Below are 24,549 nucleotides of genomic sequence, written 5' to 3' on the forward strand. Positions count from 1 at the left end.
GGTCCTGCTTTGAGCAGGGGGTTGGACTAGATGACCTCCTGAGGTTCCTTCCAGCCCTAATTTTCTATGTTTCTATGATTTCTGGAGACATTCAATCAATCCCCATCAAAGCATCAGCATACACCATGAACATTCAACAGGCCTGATGGATGCAGGAGGAAGCAAAATGAGTTCAGGACTATCCACTAAAGATACACTGCCCCACAACCCCTACTGATACCAATAGAACATCACAGTTAAATTGAAACTGTTAGGTCAACCTGAATAAAAAGAGGGACAATGTAAAAATCTAGACGTGAGGAAAGGCTTATATCTTCCTGCTATAATGGTGCTCCACAGACATGGATTTTCCTTCTCAGTCCTTCTCTAAACCTCTCCAGAGAATACTCTAGAATGCTCTAGGCTAAGGAATATTCTGAGGTTGGTCTTCATCAGTCACTCTTTTTGGAGCTGTTCCAGTTTGTAGAAAATATTTGAATATTTTTGAGATAAAGTGAGAGAATGAAAATTATCCTCTAACCTGGTGTTTAGGACACCCATCCCCTGCTTTTAGCATGAGAGACCAAAATCAAACCATTTCATTTCAATCTAAACAAAGTGTTTGTTTTATGTGTATATATTTTTCTTGATGATGTTGCTTGGTGACTAAAACTCACAAAAATGATTTAATTGTACAAACCTACCAGGACCTAGAAGTGAGTCTGCCTTGCAACTTGTAGGATGTACAAGACAAAACATGGGCAAATAATTTGTAGCCAATAGTTTCAGCAACAAAGTTAACGCTTTACTGTTTGCCATCATTCAGGAACATTTTTTTTTTTTAATCAATTTGTCAGAAAACTATTCTATGATTGCTTTACATTAACACACTTCATTGCATGTATCGCTCACATACTTTATAGCCATTTACTAACAACTTGAGAGTTTACCATTCCCACAACATTTTTACAGTATAAAGGAATATTTCCTTATTTTGCAAATGGAAAGTCCAAAGCATAGATAGGACAAATGACTTGTGAAAAGCAAGAGCCATTAGGTGGCAGATGAATCGCAGCATGGGTTATATCTCCCCAAACACCTGGCAAATTATACAATAGTATTCAAGTATGTGAAGGCTGTGAGAGTTATTCCTGTGTGACTCTTGCTGTTTATCCCTGAAGCATAAAAACTTGATCACCATTATGTACAGTATGCATAACTATCTATCAGATAGAGTTTTCAGCTACATTTACTTCTGAAACACATTGACTAAATGAAGATTTTATTTGTGATTAAACACTGAAGCCCCTTTCAAAAACTGTGTACAGAATTTAACGCTGACCTCCAGAAGTACAGAATTCTATAGTTATACCCAGAAAAAAGAACATCTAAACAGACCCCATGTGTATTCCTTTATCTACAGAGAGTATTTAAAAATGTAGGATTCTTTCTATCGCTTGCCCTTGAACAAGTCTGGTTAAATAAGAATTCCATGCACAATTCTTTTAATAACTAGGGAATCATTCAAAGGGTCTGTGTTTTTTTGTCCTTACTTCTGTTCACTCTATTGCAAGACTTATGCTGTAAGGAAATTTTGGAGTGTTCCTGAATGCAGTTTACTAGTAACGTTGCTACCACTAAACTCATTTAGTGCAACAGACATAGGTGACTGGTGCCTCCTGAGTCTGGGGGGCACCAGTGGGGCACAACCTGGGGGGGGGAAGGGGCTGCTGGAGACCGGCAGAGCCAATTTCAGGGGGAGACACAAGCACATTTCCCTACCAGCTGGAATGCTTGCTGTCAGGGGGGGCACCAGCACTCTCGGGGGGGCACGTACCCCCCCATATCCTCCCTACACGTTGCCTATGACAACAGATACATAAAGGCCTCATCTAAGCTTTCACTTTGCCCTGTTACAAAGACAGCCCTGTTTCTTTGATGTTACAAAGTTGTGAGTATAGGGGAGAGTCAGGTCTGGCAGTTATTTACCTAGTAAACACAACTGGGAACAGGATTGCACCCGAGGTGAATGTTAACTGATTAGGAGCCAGCAGCTACTTAAGTCCACAGCAAGGGGTCTTCCTTTGCCCCTTGGGGCACAGCATGGAGAGATTCAGCGGGGACGCCAGGAGCAGCAGACCCAGTGCTGGAGAAGCTTGCTGATAAGACAGGCTAACTGGGTGTAGGTAACTACGGCAACCAGCAAAGCAAGGAGGTGAGGAAGGGAGGAGAAACTTACTGGCTGAGAGAAGGTCCCATGGAGGAAGGATCCGCAGGTACCGGCAGGAAAGAGAAAAAAGAGTGGGACTGGAGTAGAGCTGACTGGCTTGGGGGAGTGGGCTGTGAGAACAGCAGGGGTTCTCCACAACCTGTGGGGAAGTTACTATTAAACCAATTTTCTTATATCCTGCTTCTGGGGTGATTTACTACACCTTCTCTCATTTGGGGAATTAACTTCTTATTCTTTCATCATTCCAAAGTACGACAGTCAAGTCCCGGGGAGACAGATTTCGTTATCCACCCCCACCCGGCCACATACTTCATTTACTGAACTACTAGCTATATAATTGTTTTACATCATATAGTCAAGGAGGGCTTTTTCTTTTTTTTTCTTTTTTAAATTAAGCCAACGTATGTACACACACACTCACACAAATATCTAGTGCCTTCACTCTCACTAGATATATGCTGGCAAGGAAAACAGCACAGAGTAAGTACAGAGAGCACTTAGCTAGAGTCATCTTGCTGATAAAGAGCTGTCCAGGGATGGACTTAAGAGTGCAGTATCCCTTATTTCTCTTTAAAAAAAGAAGCATTTCATTAATGTGAATAAAGCCATGTCATAAAAGCAAGAGCCTGGGACTCCTACAGGCCAGCAAATTAGGCTCCTTTTGGCCCTAGTACACTGGCCAATAAATAATAGTTTTCTCACTCCAGAGTTTGCATACATAGCCCAAACCCAGTTGGACTTGAAGTTGCTGTTATATGTCAGAAAAAACATGCTCCCTATTCTGTTCATCACCATTAGCACTCCAAAGGCCAAGATTCTGGCTACTGTATGGACATGACTTTGTCTGATACTCACCTGCTTCACTATTTTCAGGCACAGTTATTTCATATAGTCTTTGACTAAATGAAATCTCCTCCTCTTGCTCCCTTGTAGAGACAGACAAGAGAGCTGTAGCTGTCCTCTGTGGGAAACCTTGATCTGAAGCCACTACAAAAAGGTAGGTAGTGAAGCCTTCAGAAGGCACAGGCTCTTGAAGAGTAACCTCTCCTGTCTTCGTGTCCATCTGAAACATGGGTTCTGGTACCATAAAACTAAAAACTACAGTTCCATTTGGCCCCAGATCCACGTCCTCAGCTCTCACAGTGACTACTGTCTGATTCACAGAGATTTCAGCAGACACATAAGCCATGTAAGGGTTCTGTAGAAAAACTGGATCATTGTCATTAATATCATCAATGTACACCATAATATTGGTAGTAGTACTTCTTGGTCCCTGGATGCTACAGTCACTTGCCACAGCTCTGAATGTATACTGAGATTTGGTCTCTCGATCCAGGGCTTTTGTTGTAATTATAGCACCAGTTGCACTATTAATAGCAAATGCTCCAAGGGTGTCATCAATGAGAGAGTATACAACTTCACCATTCAGGCCATCATCTTCATCAGAAGCAAACAGCTCAAGAATTACTGATCCTTCTTCAAGGTCTTCTCTTATAGAGGTTTGATAATGGTGCTCTGCAAATATAGGGCTGTTATCATTTTCATCTAGCACTGTAATCTGCAGCTGTGTTGTAGAGCTTCTTGGAGGGATGCCCAAGTCACGGCACTCAATAATAAGGGTAAAGTTGCTGGTATCCTCTCTGTCTAAGCTACGAGTGGCCAAGAGTTTTCCTGAAGTATCATTTAGAGTGAAGTATGCCCCAACATTTCCACCTTTAAAATATAACAAAAACAAAACAATGATAATCTATTACAATTTAAAGAAACCCCTAACCAATACCTACTTTGGGGGCCAGATGAGTGGCATGGGACAGGTCCATAGGCTAGATGAATGGTGCTGGGCAAGCCCCATGGGCCAAACAGGGCTCACAGGCCCCTTTCCCCTTGACATGCTGCATCCAGTGTCTGTGGTGCCTGCTCCAAAATAGCGAAAAAAGTTCAAGATGACACCACATGCCGCACTTGTCCCAAACGAGGTGGAGTGAGTTCTGTATATAGCATAGTCCCGGGCCAGCCAGAGTGGCCACTTAATCTTTCATGCAGGGGACCTATTATCCTTCCAGCCCCCACATGCTGGATCAGGCATTGCAGGCCTGCACTACACACAGTACCTGCTCTTGGACCTGTGCTGCACACAGTGCCTGCCCCAGACCAGCTATAGGTGCTGGATCCAGCATGCAGGGGGAGTCCTGGACTGGCCCTCTGTACATGCTACATTTAGCACTGGTTCTAGAGTGGGCACCATGTGTCCTGGCTCTGCTCATGGGTCTGGTTTAGCCTCTGCTGTGTGTGGCCTGTGGGTCAAATCAAGACATGGGGCCAGTACATCAAGGACTGGATGATATGACTCTGCAGGCCAGACAGGCCATATCTTTGACACCCCTTCCCTATTTTTAAATGTATGGACATGATCTAACTAATCATAGGGATGGTGCAGTTATGGGCTTCTGACATATATTCCTTCTTCTGTAAGAATCAAAACCTGCATTTCATTTAAATCGGTGTGTTGCAGTGACAGTAAATACAAAATGTCATATCCATTTACAGAAGAGATGCTTATCCTTTTATTTTATGAATTATTTTTACCAGATGCTTGTCCTTTTCCCCAAATCAACACACCTTATAAAATCGACTGCCACTATCCTGCTGAACAAAGTGACCTCTTTCCAATCTTGGTTACAAATTCAAAAAATCTATCAAGCATTACTGGCAACAATTGTAGTTACTTACTTCTTGCTCTCATCTACTAACCTGTCTCTTGGAAGTCAATAAACTTTTTATTATTTTTTAAAGCTAAAAATAAAAATCTGGAGCAGTGGATTTGAGAGATAATTAAAATGTTTTCAAAAAGGGGGAATAGAATAGCATGTTCTAACAATGCACCCAAACATTCCCGGTTCAAGTCAAATCACAGTCCCCCAGCATCCCAGCAGTCCTGGGTTGGGCTGTGCTGTCTGCTCCAGAGATCAAGGCTGTCCCTGTCCCTCTGCTCCCTGGCTGGAGCAGTGAGAGCTGGCTGACAAGGGCAGGAGGGGGGCAGGGGAGGTCAAGCCAGGCTGGAGATGCAGCCCAGCCTAGGGGCGGGGGGAGGGGGAGCTACTCCTCCCAGGCAAACCCCAGCTGGGGGCTGGGGCCACAGAGGGGGGCTAAACATCTTTTCCCCTGCTCAAACATATTGGTGGCTGCAACTGTGGATTACAAATCCCAGAGGCATCTGGAAGCAGGAAGAGGAAGTGATAAGCAACCCTGCAGGGTCCTGCTGCTGTAATTCAGGGCTGCCAATCCCAGAGACCTTGGGGGAAGCTGGAAAAGGAAGTGAATACACAGCCAGAAAGCCCTGCTCTAGCTTACCCTGTCGTCTGGCCTGAGCTACTGCAGGCATGTAGCTTCATTTCCTGAATCAATTCCACCAGTTTAAGCACCTCCAACCCAATCTGTCCCTGTAACAGGGTCCTACCCCAGGGGTGATCATAATGTCCCTAAATTTTGAGGGCCAGGTTGGCGGATTTAACTACTTGTGGGTAAAAGAGGCTTTTAGTAATTGGAAGATGTTTTGGGGTTTCTATGTGGAAGATGAAGAGAAGGATCAGATTGGAGACCTTAATCTGAGAAAGGGTTTGGAGGATAATACTAAAAGATACAAAAATAAAAAGAAGAACATTAGATATTTTAATCCAGCATTTTTCAAAGGTGGGGAATCATAGGGCGCATATACACATACATTGAGACTGCTCCCATGCACTGTAATTACAGTCCATTAGAGCAAACTCAGGTAATCGAGTCTGCCGGAGCATGGTAATTACTATGCTCCAGCAGACTACAGTGTCATGTGTACCAGTGTCTCCATACTGAAAAATGGCAGGGGTGCTTTAACTAAAACTCATTTGATGAGCTTTAAACACCCCTACCTCCATTTTTCAGTGTGGGAACACTGATACACGTGATGCTCCGGGCACTTTAAATAATGTCACTCTAATTAAAGCACTCTTTCTCTCCTCACCTCCTGAAGCATGTGTATAAATGCCCAGTATGCACAAAATTAAGGAGAGGCCTTTAACTCTACAAGGTAAGACTGAAAAAAGGCAAAATTAGGTTCATTTTCCTGAAGGAAGGCATTACAAAGGTATGCTGCTCTAGGCCATCCCCTACCAGTGCAGAACTGGCCCCTACAGTATACTTTTCTGTGCTCTGCATCTCCTTTTAAATCTTCTAAACAATTGAGTTTTCAGCACTTCCCCTTCAGACACTGTCCTCATCCAAAAGAACTTTCTGAATGCTTTTAATTTTTCCTCCTTTGGTGATTACACCATACATATACTTACAGATGCTTACCATGCTTCTCTTAACCAGCAAGCTATATTTAGGTCTGAATTCCTCTTTATAAGTTGAAACTTTTCTTTTATGCTCTTCTAAATCTAAGGAGTAGACTGAAGTGGTGATTTGAAAGTCCTCATCAATGGAGGATATGGAAGAAGGGCTTTTCCAAAATAAAGAGAGTCTTTGGATTTTATGATGGAACACATGAGACCTGGCAGCTGGATTAGCTGAGATAAGAACTATTTTAAAACCTGGAACTGCTGTTTAAATATTTGTATAACTTACTTGGCATTTGTACACATGCTAATTAAAGATCATAACTTACCAGTTATTTGGTATCTCAAAGTTCCATTACTGCCAGTATCCATGTCTATAGCCAATGCTGTGTGAACTATGGTAGGTTCTTGGTTTTCTGGAATTTGAATTTCAGAGACAGGAAGAAGAAACTCCGGAGTATAGTCATTTTCATCTAATACCCTGCAGACAACAGTTGCTGTGCTGGATAAAGAAGGTGTTCCACTGTCTCGAACCAACACTGAGATGTAATGTATAGAAACCAATTTTAATATTGATGATATTAGTGTAATGATGAATCTTCAACAGTATCAGAAAATCAAGGTACATGTGTTATGAAGAAAATACACAGCTGCTTTTCTTCCTGAACATCATACTACCTTTAAGTCAAACAACAGTGATAAAAGATAACACTCCAAGTGAACCCACTCTCCCAGTACCTCCACCCATTTTACAGTACCATATAAACTTCTCAGACTGTTACCTTTAATACTGAAAATCTCTTGTGCCTCCCTGTCAAGTGATGCAGTTGTCATCACCTCTCCAGTATCTGAGTTTATCCTGAAATTTTCATATCCTGTTCCTGGTAATATTTCATATTGCAGCAGGGAATTTATTCCTTCAAAACATAAAGGAAATCCCAATAAAATACAAAAAGTTTTAGGGTTTATTGATAACCACTATTCCGACACTATTATACTTTTTCAGTAATCTTTTATTCGGACCAGGGATTACAGATGATCTCTTTTGTGAGTCTGATCCAGCCTATGGACCATCTCCATGCCCACCATCAAGCCCATAGAGCCAGATGAGTTTGATACTCCTGCTGTACAGTATGTGATCATTATTATACCAGGTCATCTCTGGAGAATAAGTAAGCTAGCAAATGCAGCAGCTATTTTTTTCTCCTTTCAAAATGCCTTGCCTCTTGCATAAAGTGAGAAATCTGATTCCACATTCCTATCCATTACCGATTCAAAATAATTTCTCCCATATTTTAGTTTCAGTGCTCTCCTGAGAAAAGTATAACGTCATTTCCATCATTGGTTATAGAGTAAGGTCATTCACACTATTAACTTTAATGAGTCTAATCCTACATTACATACAAAAGGCAGCAGCCATTCATCTTGTACTATTGTGCTGGTTTAGTTTCAGCCTTTCACAAGTTCAATTCAATCATTTCTCTTTGCATTTTTTAAACAATCAGTCTTTTAGTAGTGTAGGAATAGTCAGTACACCTGGAAAAGGACAGAGCTGTTAGGAAATGTTGAAACTCAGCCCTTCAGGCTTGAACCATATAGGCCTGATTTCATTTACACCACTGAAAATCTGGATGAACTCCTCTAGAGCTTATGAGCTATGTAATGTCAGTGTGAGAAAAGGTCTTATAAATGTAAATGTTGGCCACTGCCTCGCTTCAGTTTTAAACAACCCTGATAAGATACCATAATTAAGTCATTTTATCATGGAACTAACTCCTATAAATACATTCACTTGTAAATTAATAGGAAGGGGTAACACATTCATACATACAGTTAAAGTGATGGAAGACAAGAAGAATAAGCTATAGCTAAAATAAACTAACAATGGCAAAAAGAAACATGAAGAACCTCCTGCAAAACTGAAGATGAACAACTCACTTAAATCCATTCCCCAGCAAAATTTATGGTACCTAAATTTTGAAAATATCCCTGTACCTCTAGTTGCTCAAAAATGGTTACATTAGCTGATACAGACCTCATTAACTACATCTAAAAGGGAGAAAGGAAAAGATACCTGCTTTGGCAAAAGCCTATGGTGCTCTGCAACTGAAGGACCTTTTAAACTTGTGCTGTTCATAAGGGTCATTATTATGTGTAGCCAGTGTTAAACAAACATACAAGTGCCACAATAGTCAGCTAGCCACATTAATACAAAATTAAAAATAAAACATCTAACCTTTGAAATAAAAGGAAAAAGACACCTTTTTGTCTTTTGAAACAGGCTTTTTTGTTTAATTTTAGTCAGTAGCCTGCCTGCCTGCATCTTTCTTTCAGGCATCCAGTTCAAGTCTATTAGAAGATGACACAAGCACATCTGACCCTCTATAGAGAAGAGGGGAATGATGAAGAATACTCAGTATATTGTGATACCACACACCTGGCATAGTAGGTGACATACATTTAATTCACCTCTGTATGTACATCAATGAGTGAGCTGGCCAGAATATTTTCATTAAAATACAGTTTTATTGAAACATGCCAATTCCCTGAGCCTGGAATATTTGGTCTGAAATACTTTCGGTCCAATGAACTTTTCTGCCTCAAAGGAAGGAACCCTATGGGAACCTACCTCGATTCATGGTGAGGTTCCTATTGCTTTCAGGATCTGCAGCTCTAGGATACCTGCCAAGTAAATTGACATTGTTCCAGGGACCTTAGTGCTTCCACAGCGCATAGCCCCCAGCCATGCTAATATTTCCCGGTCCTGCCCCAAAGCTGACAACTTGAAAGTGCTGGATCTAAGTGAAGCTTATAGGACTTACATGCTCCCCACTGCAGAGTAGGGGCACAGAGTTTAGAATTCTTCTCACAGCTTTGGGACAGCCCCATCATTCAGGCTGGCCTTAGGCTTCAGACCCTTAAAGTATTAAGCTCCCCAGACCTAAGGCAGCCTTTCTGAGGGCCCCTAAGGCAACAGCTACTCAAAGCAGGCCACCGCTTTTTCAATTGTTCAAGTTTCTGAAACATTCATGTGTGATCAGAGATTTTATCAACATTTTTCCTTCTATTCTAGAGTTTGGATGCTCCAAAGGAACTGAGAAATACCTTCACCTGATCAATAATAATATTCCTAAGTAACAAAATATAATTGCATCTTCCTGCATTGTACAGCCAGTATGAAATGAAGGAAAAAGGACTATTTTCCTCATGTAATAAATACTGCACCCTCTCTGGAGATAAGAACTCTTTCAGTGAACTCCTCTCAGGAGCTGGTAGTCCACCAAATATTTAATAATTATTTTATGTAGGTGAAACAACTGCATTTCAAAAGCTGAACAGTCCCCGGCTTACATTACAGAGATTCTCCAAGACAGAGGTTCCTATTAATCCTCTAATATTTTTTCATGATACTTCAGTATGGAACTGCAGAAAATGCTGAGCATTAGCTTAAACACAGATCTTGCCAGATGCACTTCAACGTGGTTTGAAGCCCAAGAGATTTTGCATAAAGGAGGTTTCTCAGGCCAAGTGTTCAGCCATTCTGCTTGCTTAGTTCAGATGTTCTGCTCTTGTCTAATGGCTTAGATGTATAGGTGGTTTCCATGCAACTTATTTCAGGGGTGAAATGATCCAAAAGGAAGTAACTGCACACTTCAAGTTCTCCAGAGGTAGGTGGCATGTGTAAGGAAACTGAGATTCTCGAAAAATATATGAAAGAACAGAGAGTAACGTGGGGTGCCGACAGTAATGCTGTGAGTGCTGCTTTTAATGAGTAAACGTGGTCTATTGGTGAGAGCTGGTGAAACAGGATGTCCAATGAAAGTCAAAAAGAATGAAAGGGCATAGATGTTAAGGATTCAGCAGGGTTTACCATAACTGCCACCTCAGAGTAATAGCCATACTTGAGGCCTGAGTCAAACACAATGGCATGTTTTGCTACCTGTAAGTAGAGAACTAAGGAGACTGCAGGCTGTATTTTTTTCAGTAAAACCATTCAAGGAATACATGAAAAAAAGATAGATGCAGAGGTGAAGGTGGTGTATGTAAAACAGGCAAAGAATTTTCTTTCAGTTGTGAAATGTATCTCCACCCAAAATAATGTAATTCATAAAGCAAATGAGTTATAATGAGAAAAATATTGTGGCATTGTCTCAATCATATATGAAGAGCAAACATCTCTTTCAGGTTATATGTTTATTTAAATATTCTGGGTTCCTCATCTTATTGCATTGCGAAGGGCCTTTTAGTTTTTATTTTAAATAGTACTATAATAGATGCAGAACACTGGATCAAATATTCTGAAAATGAGAAAAACTCCCAATAGAATTGTGGTTACTGGAAAACATGTTAAAATAATAATTTAAAAATGTCACTAAGGAACGTTTAGCCGCAATATGCTGCTGAAATTCTGTTTGTACTGCCAGCTGCATGCTGACTCCTAGTCAGTGCCACCCCTTATGCTTGGAAGGTCCTTCCTATTCATTTTGCCAAGTTGCCACAGCCTGTTCATTCTAACTGACCTAAACATTTTATTTATTCTGCCCTGGGCACAAGAAATAATAGTAAATAAATACAGGGTGCAAGAGGAGGAAGATTCAAGCAAATTCTTATTGTTCTTCTGTGTCTCTTTTCAATTGCCTAACTTTTCATATCAGATACTACACTATTTTATATTGTATCTAATGTTTACCAATCACGTTCTTGCTAATTAATAAAAACGAAATAATACTTTGTAGTATGAAGTACAGGAGCAGACACAGACGCTGCTTAGTTGTTTTCCTGCCTTTATGCCATAGATTCATACTGTTTATGGACTTGGTTACTTACTCACGTCTTGCTTTCCCTAACCTCCTTTGCAGAACTTTGGTCCAAACAATGCACAAATGTGGCAGACATGGGATGAAGGGTCCCTCCTATATGGCATCTCCTTTGGTCTGTCCATCTCATACTTATCTTCTATAATAATTATGATCACCATACCAGAACTGTAAATCTTGTTGGCTGCTGAAGATTGTTTTGTTCACCAGCTCTAATGATTTTTTTGGATAGCACAAAATTACACAATGCTACAAAAAATATGTGCAGGAGAAGACCATATGGTATGAAGGAAATCATTCATAAAGTTGATCTGAATTTTGTGCCAGTTGCAGAAAAGACTTCAATTCTGTTTCAGATTTTGACTTATTTGTTTCTAACCTAATAGAAGGTAACTGGAAACAGACATAGATTTTGCATAATTATACTCATTACCACATGTACATATTGCATATAGGAAATCAAAGATGGGATCCTCTTTAATGCATAGATTGTGTATAATAATCTATCTTACATATTCAAAACAAGTTAGTGACTATGAAATTGTTACTTTTCTTGTTGCTGCTTAGAAAAAAATTCTCGCATTTTGACTGTTTCTACCATACACACAGAGCATATGAATAACTCTTCTTTCTCATCCACTTACCTAACTCTGAAAAATAATGTTATTACCCTTAAAATATATGTGATGCCTCCATGTCAGAATTTTTTATTCTTGTCAGCAATCTGCAGTTACTTTCAGCTTAATACCCTGTTTCAGTTTAAGTCCATAAAAAATCTTGGTTGACAGTGCCCCTCTATGGCCAGAAAATATTAATACATGCTTGCCGGTTCTGTTACAAAAAATCATCTGTCTTTTAAGATATCAAAGATATACTTGTAAGGAGGAATTAAATTTGCATACATATTCACTATAAAGCAAATATATATTGTTAACAACTGATGTTTCAAGGAAAAAATCATTACCTGCCTGTGTCAGGTTCCTAAACAGTACTATGAATATTTCTTTTACATGATGGTTTCCCAGAATTTGGGTCCCATTTTACTCTTCCTAATGCCAACTGAGGTTTTGCTATTGATGTCAGTGAAAAATCAGGATTTTGCTGGATGTCCCTTAATGTAAACATTTGTTTTATGAAGTGCTGGGGCAAAGGGCCTTGGTGGGGAAAATATACGACTTGGGAAGCATCTTATAAGGACATTGTTAGATAACCTGTGGCACAAGGTTTATTTTTTCTGTCTTTTATTTAAATAAAGGTTATACAAATGTGATATTAAGATATGACTTTTCTAAAATTTCAACATGTCCCTTTAGTTTCTGCAACACAAGCACTGTAGCATTACACCAGCAAATGAAACCAACCAGTCAAAACTAAGAACCCAATTCTCTGCTCAGGAAGACTGCTGAGCCTGGTGAGTCCCATACATTTAACAGGGTCTCAGCAAGTTCCCATGTCTGTGGATCAGAATGCAAGATAGGAGTTTACGTAAAAAAGTAAGCAGTTTCAATGTTTAAACATAAATTACATTTTAATTATTATTATCATGTTTCATTTAAACAGTTATAAACAACACAAGGGCTTTTTTCTTTACATTTTAATTGGCAACATACTTTTAGGCTGATGTGCTTGTCTTCTACTTTCCTTTTTTCTGTTGAATTATTTACATTTGGAACTCAGAAAATGAGGAATAATCTACTCTTTACAGAACTGTGGTTTAGTACAGAATATTCAAGCTGGACTCTGACTGCAGCAAATTCTAAGGAATATTATTTTTTATTTTGCTATTTTTTTCAGCTACTTTGGTTTGTTTGAGCTTGTGTTGCAGAAGGCTGAAGCTTTTCTGGAAGTTGAATTTCATAGGTTTAGAAATGTGCTGCTTTAGCTAATTTAACAAAATTCATTTTAATGCAATAGTATACTGTACTACCCATTTCCACAAAGTTTTCTGAGCACCAATTTTTATTCTATGTGTGCATCTACATGTGGCCGTATGGTGTCTTTCTTACTGCACCATCATTTAGTACTTCCTTTTGGAAGTACTAAAAGACGGTGCAGTAACAGCCCATACTGCACCATGCCGGCCATGCATAGTTATTTTTGCTACATCACCATAGCAATGTGCTGTAACAAGGGAGCACCCTGCTACAGCAATGTATCAGTGGCATCATGTTTTTTGTCAGCAGATGTTATAACACCGTAGCACATTGCTATGGCACCACAGAGTCTTGTGTAGGCAAATCCTATGTGTATTAAAAATGGATCCAGCCCAATCCTGAAGAAAAAAATGCCTGCAAACTTTGCAGGAATAAAAATATGAACCCAGAGGTAGATTTCAGAACTCAGAACCATATATAATCTGGGAACAAAATTAGGTGGCAAGCATGAACCAAAGTCTGTCATTAAATACATCCAATATGAAAGTAATCATAGAATCATAGAAAAATAGGGCTGGAAGGGACCTCAGGACCCCAGTTCAAACCACTGCTTAAGGGAGTGTCAACTGTGCCTAAAGAATCTCATTTCAAGGTTTGTTTAACCATTTCTTAAAAACTTCCAAGGATAGAGATTCCACAATTTAACCACCCTCATAGTAAGAACTTTTTTTCATAATATTCAAACAAAATTTACCTTGCTGCAATTTAGAGACCATTACTTCTTGTCTTGTCTCATATGACAAAAATAGTTTTTATTACCACCCTTCATTTGTTTGAAGACTATTATGAAATCACACCTCAGCCATGTCTTCTCCTTAAATAATTCCAGTACTTCCAGCCTTTCCTCATAAATCATGTTTGCTAGATCACTAACCATTTTTGTTGCTCTCTCTCTCTAACAACCTTGCAGTAGTTCTGCATTTCCTTAGCTAACCAATCACAATGTCATAGGAAAAAATTGATACATATCACATCCACTGCTCTTTCTTCAATTTAAAAAGCCCATAACCTTGTTGGAGAAGGATATTGGGTTGGTTAACCATGACTTGCTTTGGGAGCAGTTAACGCAGCAGTTAACAGCTCTATGAGCAATTAATACTGCTATTACTCTCCCACTGCCAAATACCTGGACCCATGGGGAGCCCCACAGGCTGGATGATCCAGCTCTGCAGGCTGGAGGTTGAGCATCACTACTGTAAGTGCTTAAAAAAAAAAGAAAGAAATGATTCTTTTATTAAGTGCTCCATAATCTGTCTGGGTATCAAATTTAGACTATCTGCTCTGTAATTTCCTGGCTGTTCCCTGCTTTTTAAAGATGAACACTACATTTGCCTTTTTCTAGTCATCCAGGACTTCATCTGATCTTCACAGCTAGGGACAGAAGTTACACATAAACTGGTTTAACTGATTTAAACCTGTAAACAGAACATAAGTTCAGTGCACAAAAACTGCTTTCAAAATTACCAAAACTGGTTTAAGATAAACATGGTTGGATGTAGTATGAGACTTAACTGATTTAGGTCAAACCAGCTTATGGAACTTCTGTCCCAGATCCCTTCCTAGCTCAAGTTAACTCACAGTCCTCCAGCATCCCAGGATGCTTTGCAGCCCTGGACTATGCTGCCTGCTCCAGTGGAACAGGGACTGCCTCACCTCTCTGCTCAACCTCCTTCCTGCCTGTGTCCATCAGCCCATAGGGACAGGGAGGCAAGGGAACAGCCCCCCAGCCCATCCTAGCCAGGGTCTACACAGCATGTGGGGGAAAGGAAAGTCCCTTTGGTGTCGGCATTTCAGACCCTGACAACCCTCTCCCTTTCCTCCTTCTCCTTCTCAGCTGCTGATCGCTTCAGCAACTGCCACATGAGGGCGGGAGACGAAGTCCTTCTGGCTGGGTGCCTGCCCATGCAGCCCAGCATGAGGACAGCAGGGAGCTGCTGCCTTGGGGGGCTTCTCCCCATCCCAGTCCAGGGTCCCCAAGCCCCAGGCAGCCCCAGGGAGCTGAGGGAAATCTTCCCGTCCCATATCTTGCCTTAGAACCTTATTTCAGCCCCCTCAAGTCTCAGGCAGCTTGAGAGAGCAAAGGGAAGTTCTCCTGCTTCTCCATGGCCAATTTTGCCTTAGCTGCTGTGAGTCTGAGGCAAAACAAATGCAGGGGAGCAAAGGAATTTCCCTCCAATCACTGGGCTACCCCTGAGACTAAGGCAAATGGGTGGGGTTGGGAAGAGTTCCCCTCAGCTCCTGGGGCTGCAGGACCCTGGGCTGGGGTGGTGGAAAGCCCCGCAAGGTGGGGGCTCCGATGCTCCCATGGGCTGCAAGGGCAGACACCTGGCGGGGAGGACTTCTTCTCCTTTGCTTCTGTGGCAGTGGCTGAAGCAATCAGCTGCTGGGAAGGAAATGGGGAGGAATTCCCCTCAGCTCCCCAGGGCTGCCTGGGCTGGGGAACCGAGGCTGGGGGAAACCTCCAGAGGGAGAGGCTCCCCCAAGGTGAGCCAGCACCCGGACAGCAGGCTCTTCAACCCCTTGCAGGGGGACATCAGGAGTTTGGGGACACAATATAAGCTTTTGCTAGCTGCTTAAAGGCAGTTTAGAGGAAGCTGCCTAGTTTGAATTGATTCAGCCTCTGACTTTTTTACTTACCCTATGAGTTCTCAAAGAGAACAGGCAATGGCTGTGCAATTAACTCAGTAAATTCCTTGAATTTTCCAAGATGAATCTCATCTGTCTGTCAGGGGCCACAGTCTTATACATTCATCCTTAGTAATATGGCCAAGCTTCTTCTTTTTCTAAAACTCCTTTTTAAGTTTCAACTTTTTAAACATTTTACTGTTTAGCTAATTTGGTATCTGACTGTATGTCCTATCCATTGTTTGCATATGGATAACCTGCTCTTGTGCCCTTCATATGGACTCTTTACAGTAAATCAGGAATCCTGAACATCTTTTCCTCATTCCCTTATATTTCCTATGGGATCCTGCCTACCAGTTCTCTGAATTTGTTTGAAGTAATGTAAAGTAAATTACCTGAATCTCTGTCTACAGCTTCCACCTTAATGACAAATTCCCCTGGATCTTTGTTTTCACAGACTGTAGCTTCATACAGTTGCCTTTGGAACTGTGGTCTCTCATCATTCACATCAAGAATCATTATAGTCACAATCTGTGTCGCAGAGAGTGCTGGTGTGCCATCATCAAGAGCCATGATTGTCAAATTATAGTAATCTTGAATCTCATGATCCAAAGAAGTAGCTATGATTAGTACTCCTGTTGTAAAAAAGGAGGAATCAAATATATCATGTCAGTACAGTCCCCCCATTATAGTAAATTACATTATCACAATAATCACTTACTATTTATATACAGAACATTTTTTTATTTAAAAATGCTGACTTGTTGCAGGTAAATGTTCTGCAGAAGTGTTGATTTTGACAAATCTTCTGAAGGACCCCAGAGTCAATGGTCAAAAAAACTGCTTGCCAAGCAAGATTTCTGCCAGAAATATCAATTCCTGCCAGACCTCCTGCTCAGGTACATAGCAGCTTACCTGAAGGACTGACTTAGACCTTGGGCCTGAAGTTTTCCAGGGACCATAGCTCTAGGTGGTTCCACTGTATGGACTGTCCAAGAACCTGGAACCACACAACTTCTAGACTTCTGGCATAGCTGGGTCTGTGATTCCAGCAGCTGGATACTAGCTGCTCTAGCAGTTAGGAAGCCAGGCAGCCCTAAAGGCAACTGGCCACCTGACCCTTTACCTTTATAAATCTGATGTCATAGAACGTAAAGGATAAGATTCACAAGGATTTCTGTTTACTTAGCCAAAGAGTCTTCTTGATGTTTGGTGAATGGAATATCATATAAGCTCTTGCAAGCTGAAATGTCAATGCCAGAACATATGCAATATGCATAGCTCCTTCCCATCTCACTCTTTTATATAGGTAGTGCTTAATTTACGTATTTACACACACACACACACACACGTGTGTATAGGGACCTATTTAATTTTATGGCCAAAGGAATTTATGGCCAAAGGAATTTTTGTGGCTTGGTCACAGCACAAAGAGCCAGTTTCACAGGCATTTCACAGTGGCTTCAGCCCTCGCCACTGATTGGTGGAGAGGCCGTGGAGGTGGGGAGGGACAAGGGGCGGCTGCCATCTTGGCTGCTGGCTGTCCTTTGTGCTGCCCTGGCATCCAGTGCCTTCCCCTCTAGGGCAGGCTGTGAGGCAATGAGGACCACTTAGGGGAGCCAGCATTTTATTTTTATTAAGACTTTTTAAAAAATTGATTTCACAGACAATTGCAGATTTCATGGTTTCTGCAAAACTGCAAAGTAGATAGGTCCCTACATTTGGGTGTGTGTGTATGTGTAATCTCTCTACAGTGTAGTGTAGGAAATGTAGCATTTAATCTACACCTGTGAAAGGGTTTTCATTGGTCATTTAAAAATATTAAAGGCAAGTTTGGCTGCTACATGTGCCTCAGAAACAAAACAGAACAAAAGAATACCAACCAATCAACCAAAGAAACAAACACCAGCCACTAATCACAAAGAAAATAGGGCATGAGAGCATAACTTAAAACAATGGACATAACTACTATTATATTCCAAGGAAAACTGCATTCATGTTTTAAATGGTCATGGTGATAGCAGTTACAGTTTTTGTGCAGGAGCCAGGTTTCATGGGACTGGCACAAGACTGTTGAACAAACTCCCACCGAAGCTGAGGACTACTGAATGGACTACTTTCCTTTCTAAGTGAAATGCATATTTCTTTGATCCTGCCTTTGACATAAATATATAGGTACATATACATGTTGGTATGTAAAAAAGTCCAGACAAAATACAGACACTTCTGCTGGGCTGAGGATGAGCAGACAATCATGTAACAGATGTCAGTCATACTGCTTAACGCATTGCTGGTATGCTGTTGTGGTGAACACCATATAACAATTATGTACAGAAGAAAACAGAAGAGAATTTACAGTACCTGTGGTTTTATCTAGCATAAATACTTTGTTTTCATTGCCTGAAAGAATATGATATGCAATTTGTCCATTTCTTCCTTCATCTGGATCCTCTGCAATTATGTGATGCACCAGAGAGCCTACCTCCGCATCCTCCATGACATAGGCAAGAGGAGAAGACGCAAAACTGGGACGGTTGTCATTGATGTCTAAAATGACAATTTTTACTGTCTGGGATCCAAGTCTGCGATCTGTCAAGTTTACTGCCTGATCTGCTGCAGACACTGTCAGGACCACAGAATGAGTAACTTCTCTATCTAACGGAACTGCTGTGATCAAGGTGCCATATGAAGGATTAATGAGAAATGGATTTTCACCAGTGTCACTCATTTTTATGGAATACCATACTTTGCTGTTCAGAAAGCTGCCATCTCCATCTTTTGCATTGAATGTGTATACTAAGGTGCCAACAGGTACATTTTCCTCTACGCCAATCACTATGAAATCCTCTTGGAAGTAAGGGGAGTGGTCATTTTTATCTTCTACATCAATGCTGAGGAAAACAGAATTGTTTTGTGGAGGATTCTTATTACAATCCTTTACAACAATCCTCAGAAGGAAGTGAGAAGCTGTTTCATAGTCAAGTTCCTTGGAAAGAAAGAGCTCCCCTGTTGAACTATCTATTTCAAAATGAACATTGTCATCTTCTTCAGCAATACTAAAATGCAGTTTTCTATTGGCCTGTGGATGATGACCAGCCAACTTTATAGAACTCAACACTTGTGCAGGCTTAAAATTTTCAGGTATGATGAAGTACTTGATATCTTGATAAAAGATAGAATTCCCTTTGGGCAGTGGGATTACCTGAAAAAGCACAAAACTGTTAATTTTTTTCCTTTTGAATTATTGGCATTACTGTAATGTATTTTATTATAACTAATTAATGGGTCTAATCATTTGTAGTTTGTGCATGGAAGGCCACATTAGCTTACATATACATCAAGGCTAGAACAACCACTTTACTGGCATAGTGCTGATATACTGTCACAAGAAGCTTTAACCATCTGTTAAGCTTATTAATAGTTTATGGCTAAAACACCATCTCCAAACATTTTACAAGAATTAAAATCTATCCTTAGCAAATATTCCGTCATTCAAAAGTATTATCCAGTAAGGCATTAACCAGATTCATCTTTTTTCCTGTACTGCATTCAGGATTGCAAAAGGGTAAGGAATGAAGCTTCTCTCTCTCCTACTGAATCTCACGAGCATCAGAGAAAAAAAAGCTACACCGTAGTGTTTTCTTTGGTGGTGCTCTTAAACACCTTCATTTATTTAATTATTATGAATATTTGCCATTATTTACTTTCCCAAAGTTAAAGAGGTAATTGACTTCAGGGTGGTTACATCACTATATAATCTCCTACATCACATATCATTGTAATGGTTTAAAATTAGAGAAATTCTTCAACAGTTGAACTACTGACTGGGAAATGAATGGCATGCCCTTTAAAGCTGCCTAAAATTAACTTTCATACCAAAGACATATGACTAGTATTCTGGGTGGGATTCAACTTGTAATATATATAGGAGTGTGGCCACCTGAAAGCTTGGAGCCTTGACCAGTGTGTGTGAATGAGCTGAGAACAATTCAAATGCAGCAAACCCAACTTTAACCCTAGATGAAGGAGTATTAAAGTTGGAGCAGGTTTGCTGTCTTTAAATTGTTCTCAGCTCATTCACACATGACAATTAGAACTTACCCCCTGCTACCCTTTTGAAATATTCCCCTTTTGAAAGGCCTCCAAGAGTTCCTGTGTCCACACTGGGTTTACAGGAGGTCCTGCCAAACAGATCTGTTGTGGTTCTGCTAAGTAATATGTGACTAGCTACAAAAAGACATGACAATGACTTTAATGTTCTCCTCACATGGCAGAGCTTGTCACTTTGCAGCTCCCATATAGGCCAGCAAATGGGGATAGGCTACCTTCTTGTCCTTCGAAGTGTAAGAGAAGGTAGAATAAAGGAATAGGTGTGATACAGTGAAGAAACATCATCCACTGTATTTTCCTTTTAAAATGTACTTTTCCTTCTGCCTACTTTGATCTCCAATTTTCACTATTTTCATGGGATATTTTTCCTCATTTAGTAACCTCCTCTTGCTGGAATATGACTTATAATTGCAAGTCAACCCATAATACTGGAAATGAAATGAGGAAAATGCATCTGTCCCCTGCAATTTCCTCATTCAACAACATCAAGATTGGAAAAAATGTCAGGAGATAACATGAGATAACAGGCTCTTAAGTTCACACCATACATTTTATTTTCCACATTCTCATCCTTTGGGGTTCCAATTTTTAAATGAACTGAAATTCTAGCAACATGTTTCTAATCTGTGCTAAGTAAAATGGTACCTGAATGTTAAGAGTCATGTGTCCTTGAAGTGGAGGCATTCCTTGGTCACTTGCAGTGACAATTATTCTGTATTTAGATCTCTGGTTATATGAAAGAGATTCAGTTGTCCTTAGCTCACCATTGTTGGCATCAATCTGGAAGGGACCTAAACTCTCTTCTATAGCACAAAGGAAAAAAAAAAAGAAAAATTAATTCTTAATTCAACTGTTGAACATACAATGTCCATTGTCCATAGTAACATATTGTTAACATGCTTTGTAATTAATGGTACAAAATGACAATATCTACAGTTCCCATTTATTTCTATGGGAGTTGGGGTGGCCAGCACCTCTCCTGATTAAACTCATGATTACTCTGACCCGCTTCTAATGGGCTCAATTCTAAGGTATTTATTAGGGGTGTGTGAAACAGGCCCTATTCAATTTGGATTCAGATTTGGCCCAAATCAGGGTCAGTGATTCTATTTGTTGATTTGTATCACCATCCCTGATTCAATTTGGCCAAATCCGAAGATTTGATGCTGATTCAGAGAATCAGCGATTCAGACACAGACACAGCTTTAAATGTTTTTTCTACATACCTTGAGGTACCAGGCATGGCTCGTGAATGCTGCGATGCAGGGGTAGATGGAGCATCCCACAGGAGCACGGGGTGGGGGGAGCATGTGCTCGGTGGCGAACCCGGAAGTGGACCAGAATTACTTCCAGTCCACTTCTGGGTCCACTGGGGCGTGTGCCATGGGCCCCCCCCCGCACCTTCCTGGCTCAGTGATCAGTTGCAGGGGGACCCCATGTGCCCCCCCAGACCCAGGAGGCACCAGTCACCTCGCTGGGAGGGGTTCAGGAAGGGGGCCCCACGTGGTCTTTGGCAGACCCAGAAGTGGACCGGAAATGCTTCTGGTCCACTTCCGGGTCTACTGCCGAGTGCACTGGGGACCCCCTCCCCACCCCTACCACACTTCTGTGGGACACTCCATGTGCCTCAGCATCATAGCATTTACGAGCTGCCTGCTACCTACAAGTACATAGAAAAAACATTTAAAGCTGTGTCTATGTCCGAATCATCGAATCTTTCCCGATCTCTCCAAATCAATTCAGAAGGTTCCAATTCGATACAGAGAGATTAAAGGGTCCCCTGATTCCATTCAGATTCAGAGATTTGGCCACCAAATCAGGCCATATCTCCGCTGGATTGAATAAGGGAATGAAGCTTGGCACAGCCCTAATATTTATCTACCTACAAAAAGGAGATAAAGAATATATAGTACTTGCTTAGTTCAATGCCTACATCAGTAATCTGTGCACAAGTGGGCAACACCCAACTAGGCCTGTTAAATTAGCTCTTGAGTGTGTAAGTAAGCAAAGGCAAGGAAGGGATGAAGCCTTATCAACTGAACTGGTATGGAGGGAAAAATAAGCTGTGCCAGGGAAAAGGTGTTTTGGGTTCCTTCACTGGTTATGAGAATCCAAATTCAGAAAGTCCCTGATCTATTCCAACTGAAGTGCAATGATGATGATGTAGCTTTGCATTCATGCTGACCAGGAATTCAAGATATATCTATGAAAACCACACTTGTATTATATAGAGTTTAATCGTATGGCTATTTATCCCAGAACAAAATCAGAAATGGCTAGAACCTATACTTTTATGCTACATGAATGTGGCCATATGGCCAGTAACTGGCAAGTTCTCATTTGAATTACCACTAGCCACTACCCCATACTAGTATTTATTCTATAGTGGCAAAAAAAAATAGTACCAAAGGAGTATTGCTAAAACCTACACAGCTATTCAAACCTTTTGGCTTCCACTTTAGTGTAATGCAATAAATTACCTCCCAGTTAACACAAAATGTGAAAAAAAACAGCTACTTGTAATACATTATTAAAAACTGGGAAATTCTAATGTTAAAATAGTGTGTATTTTAAAACAGTTTGCCATATGCATTTTTAATAAGGTGTGTTTGTGTGTCTTACAAAATCATGTAGTATACAGCTGCTATTCAAAAAAGAAACTGCGGTAAAACAATAAATCTGATACAGATGTAGTATAGAAAATATCCAAAAGAAGGATATATTTTCATAAGCACCTAACTGAGCATGAAGCTGTTTATGTTCCCCAAATTTGCACATACAAATTAGATAGCTACACATATAAATGCCGATTTGTGTATACAATTACCTTACTCCATCTGAAAAATATTTGCACCTTAATACTTTGAACAAGCAATATAGGAAGCTATTGAATCCAGTCCGCAGCTGCCTCCACGCCACTCTGCATAGGGCCAAGCCCCACCCACTGGCTCAGGCCGCAACCAGGGCATGCAGCTTTCAATGGGGCTGTTCCCAGTGCTGCTCTGCTCCCCTCACCTCCAGTGAGATCTGCCTAGCTGAAGCATCCCACCTGCCCACCCACCTGGAGCAGTGCAGCAGGGGCAGGAGAAGGAGAAGGAGCCACCATTGGAGGTGAGGAAAGGAGAGCAGTACCCAGCCAGCTACAGTCACACTGGAAACAGCCCCACTGGAAGCTGCATGCACTGGCCAGGGCCTGGGTCAATAGGGCTATTCTACTCCCCTCACCTCCAGCAGTGGCTCCTCCTCCTGCTCATGTCCCTGATATGCTACTCCAAGTGAGGGGGAGCATCAGCTGGGCAGCTCCTGCCCCAGTGTGTAGGGTGCCAGCTCCAGCTCCTAGCTGTCTTCCACCCGCTCCACCTACACGGAGCAATGAGCAGCCAACCTACAGACAGGTGGACTGGATGGAAAGTGGCTGGGAGCTGCAGCCCTGTGTGCTGGGCCAGAAGCTGCCCAGCTGAAGCTTCCCCCACTGCCAGCCCCACTGAAGTGGCACAGCAGGAGCAGCAGCAGGAGAAGAAGCCACCACTGGAGGTCAGGGAAGCAGAACAGCCTCACCAGCCTGGGCCCTGGCCAGCATGTGCACCTTCTGGCAGGGCTGTTCCCAGTGTGGCTGCAGCTGTCCAGGTACTGCCCTGCTCTGCTCTCCTCCCTTCTAGCAGCAGCTCCTCCTCTCACTCCTGCCCCTGCTGCAGTGCTCTGAGTGGGCAGGAGGAGGGGAAGCTTCAGTCATTTGGCTCCTGCTGAAAGCAAGAGGAGCAGAACCACACTCAGCTGTCTGCAGCTGCACCAAGAACTGCCCTCCAGAAGCTGTGCAGTGGCCAGGGCTGGGGCTGGGGCACAGGTGGGACTGTGGTACAGGCTACCCCATAAGGGGTTTAGCCCCATGTGGAGTGCCACGGGAGCAGCCGCAAACTGCACCACCTGGACAAACTCTGCTGAACACTGCCCCCACCTCTCCCTCCTTCCTCTCACCCTTGGCTTATTCCCAGGACCTAGCACCCAGGCACCACCCCCCCTTCACACACACACACACATTCCCCCCAAACCCTCACAGGGCATGGCAGCATGCAGGGAGTAAATCAGCATCACCCACTATCTCACTCTTCAACACTGCTTCCCGACTGCCCAAAGCCCCATAGGGAGTGTTGATGAGTTGCTGCAAGTAATCTAGTTTGACCAGGGTTAGGTGCCTAGGATCCCTATGCTCTAAAAACATTGGTTCCTCTAAAGAAGAATCCAATTAAAGTGTAGTGCACAGATACTTTATACGCAGGATGGGGAGAAGAGAGAAGCTGTAAAGGGCAATTCAGAAAAAGAACCAATATAAAACACTCAGCAGAGAGCTATGTCTGAACTGATCTCCCTTAGGCATGTGAATCATAGTTTCTTGTTTCTAGGGTTGGAAGGGACCTGAGCAGATCACCTAGTCTGACCCCTGCCATGGCAGGAAAGAATACTGGGGTCAAACGACCCCAGCAAGGTGTTCATCTAGCCTTGTCTTAAAGACCCCCAGGGTAGGAGCCAGCACCACTTCTCTT

At 41.7% G+C, this 24,549-nt stretch overlaps 1 protein-coding gene across 1 annotated transcript in view; it reads right to left on the bottom strand.

Annotated features, from left to right (window-relative positions):
• Positions 1 to 24,549, bottom strand: part of DCHS2 (dachsous cadherin-related 2) — an 81,214-nt gene that overhangs the window by 43,197 nt on the left and 13,468 nt on the right. The window contains exons 5-10 of the mRNA XM_019534337.1: positions 20,654 to 20,811; positions 18,260 to 19,100; positions 16,294 to 16,533; positions 7,305 to 7,439; positions 6,852 to 7,061; positions 3,065 to 3,922 (exon numbers count right to left, since the gene is read on the bottom strand). Coding sequence (XP_019389882.1) covers positions 3,065 to 3,922; positions 6,852 to 7,061; positions 7,305 to 7,439; positions 16,294 to 16,533; positions 18,260 to 19,100; positions 20,654 to 20,811 — 2,442 coding nt within the window. The remainder of the gene's footprint in view (positions 1 to 3,064; positions 3,923 to 6,851; positions 7,062 to 7,304; positions 7,440 to 16,293; positions 16,534 to 18,259; positions 19,101 to 20,653; positions 20,812 to 24,549) is intronic.

Source organism: Crocodylus porosus, unplaced genomic scaffold (assembly GCF_001723895.1).
Source record: "Crocodylus porosus isolate Cpor-Errol unplaced genomic scaffold, CroPor_comp1, whole genome shotgun sequence".
Taxonomy (NCBI): domain Eukaryota; kingdom Metazoa; phylum Chordata; order Crocodylia; family Crocodylidae; genus Crocodylus; species Crocodylus porosus.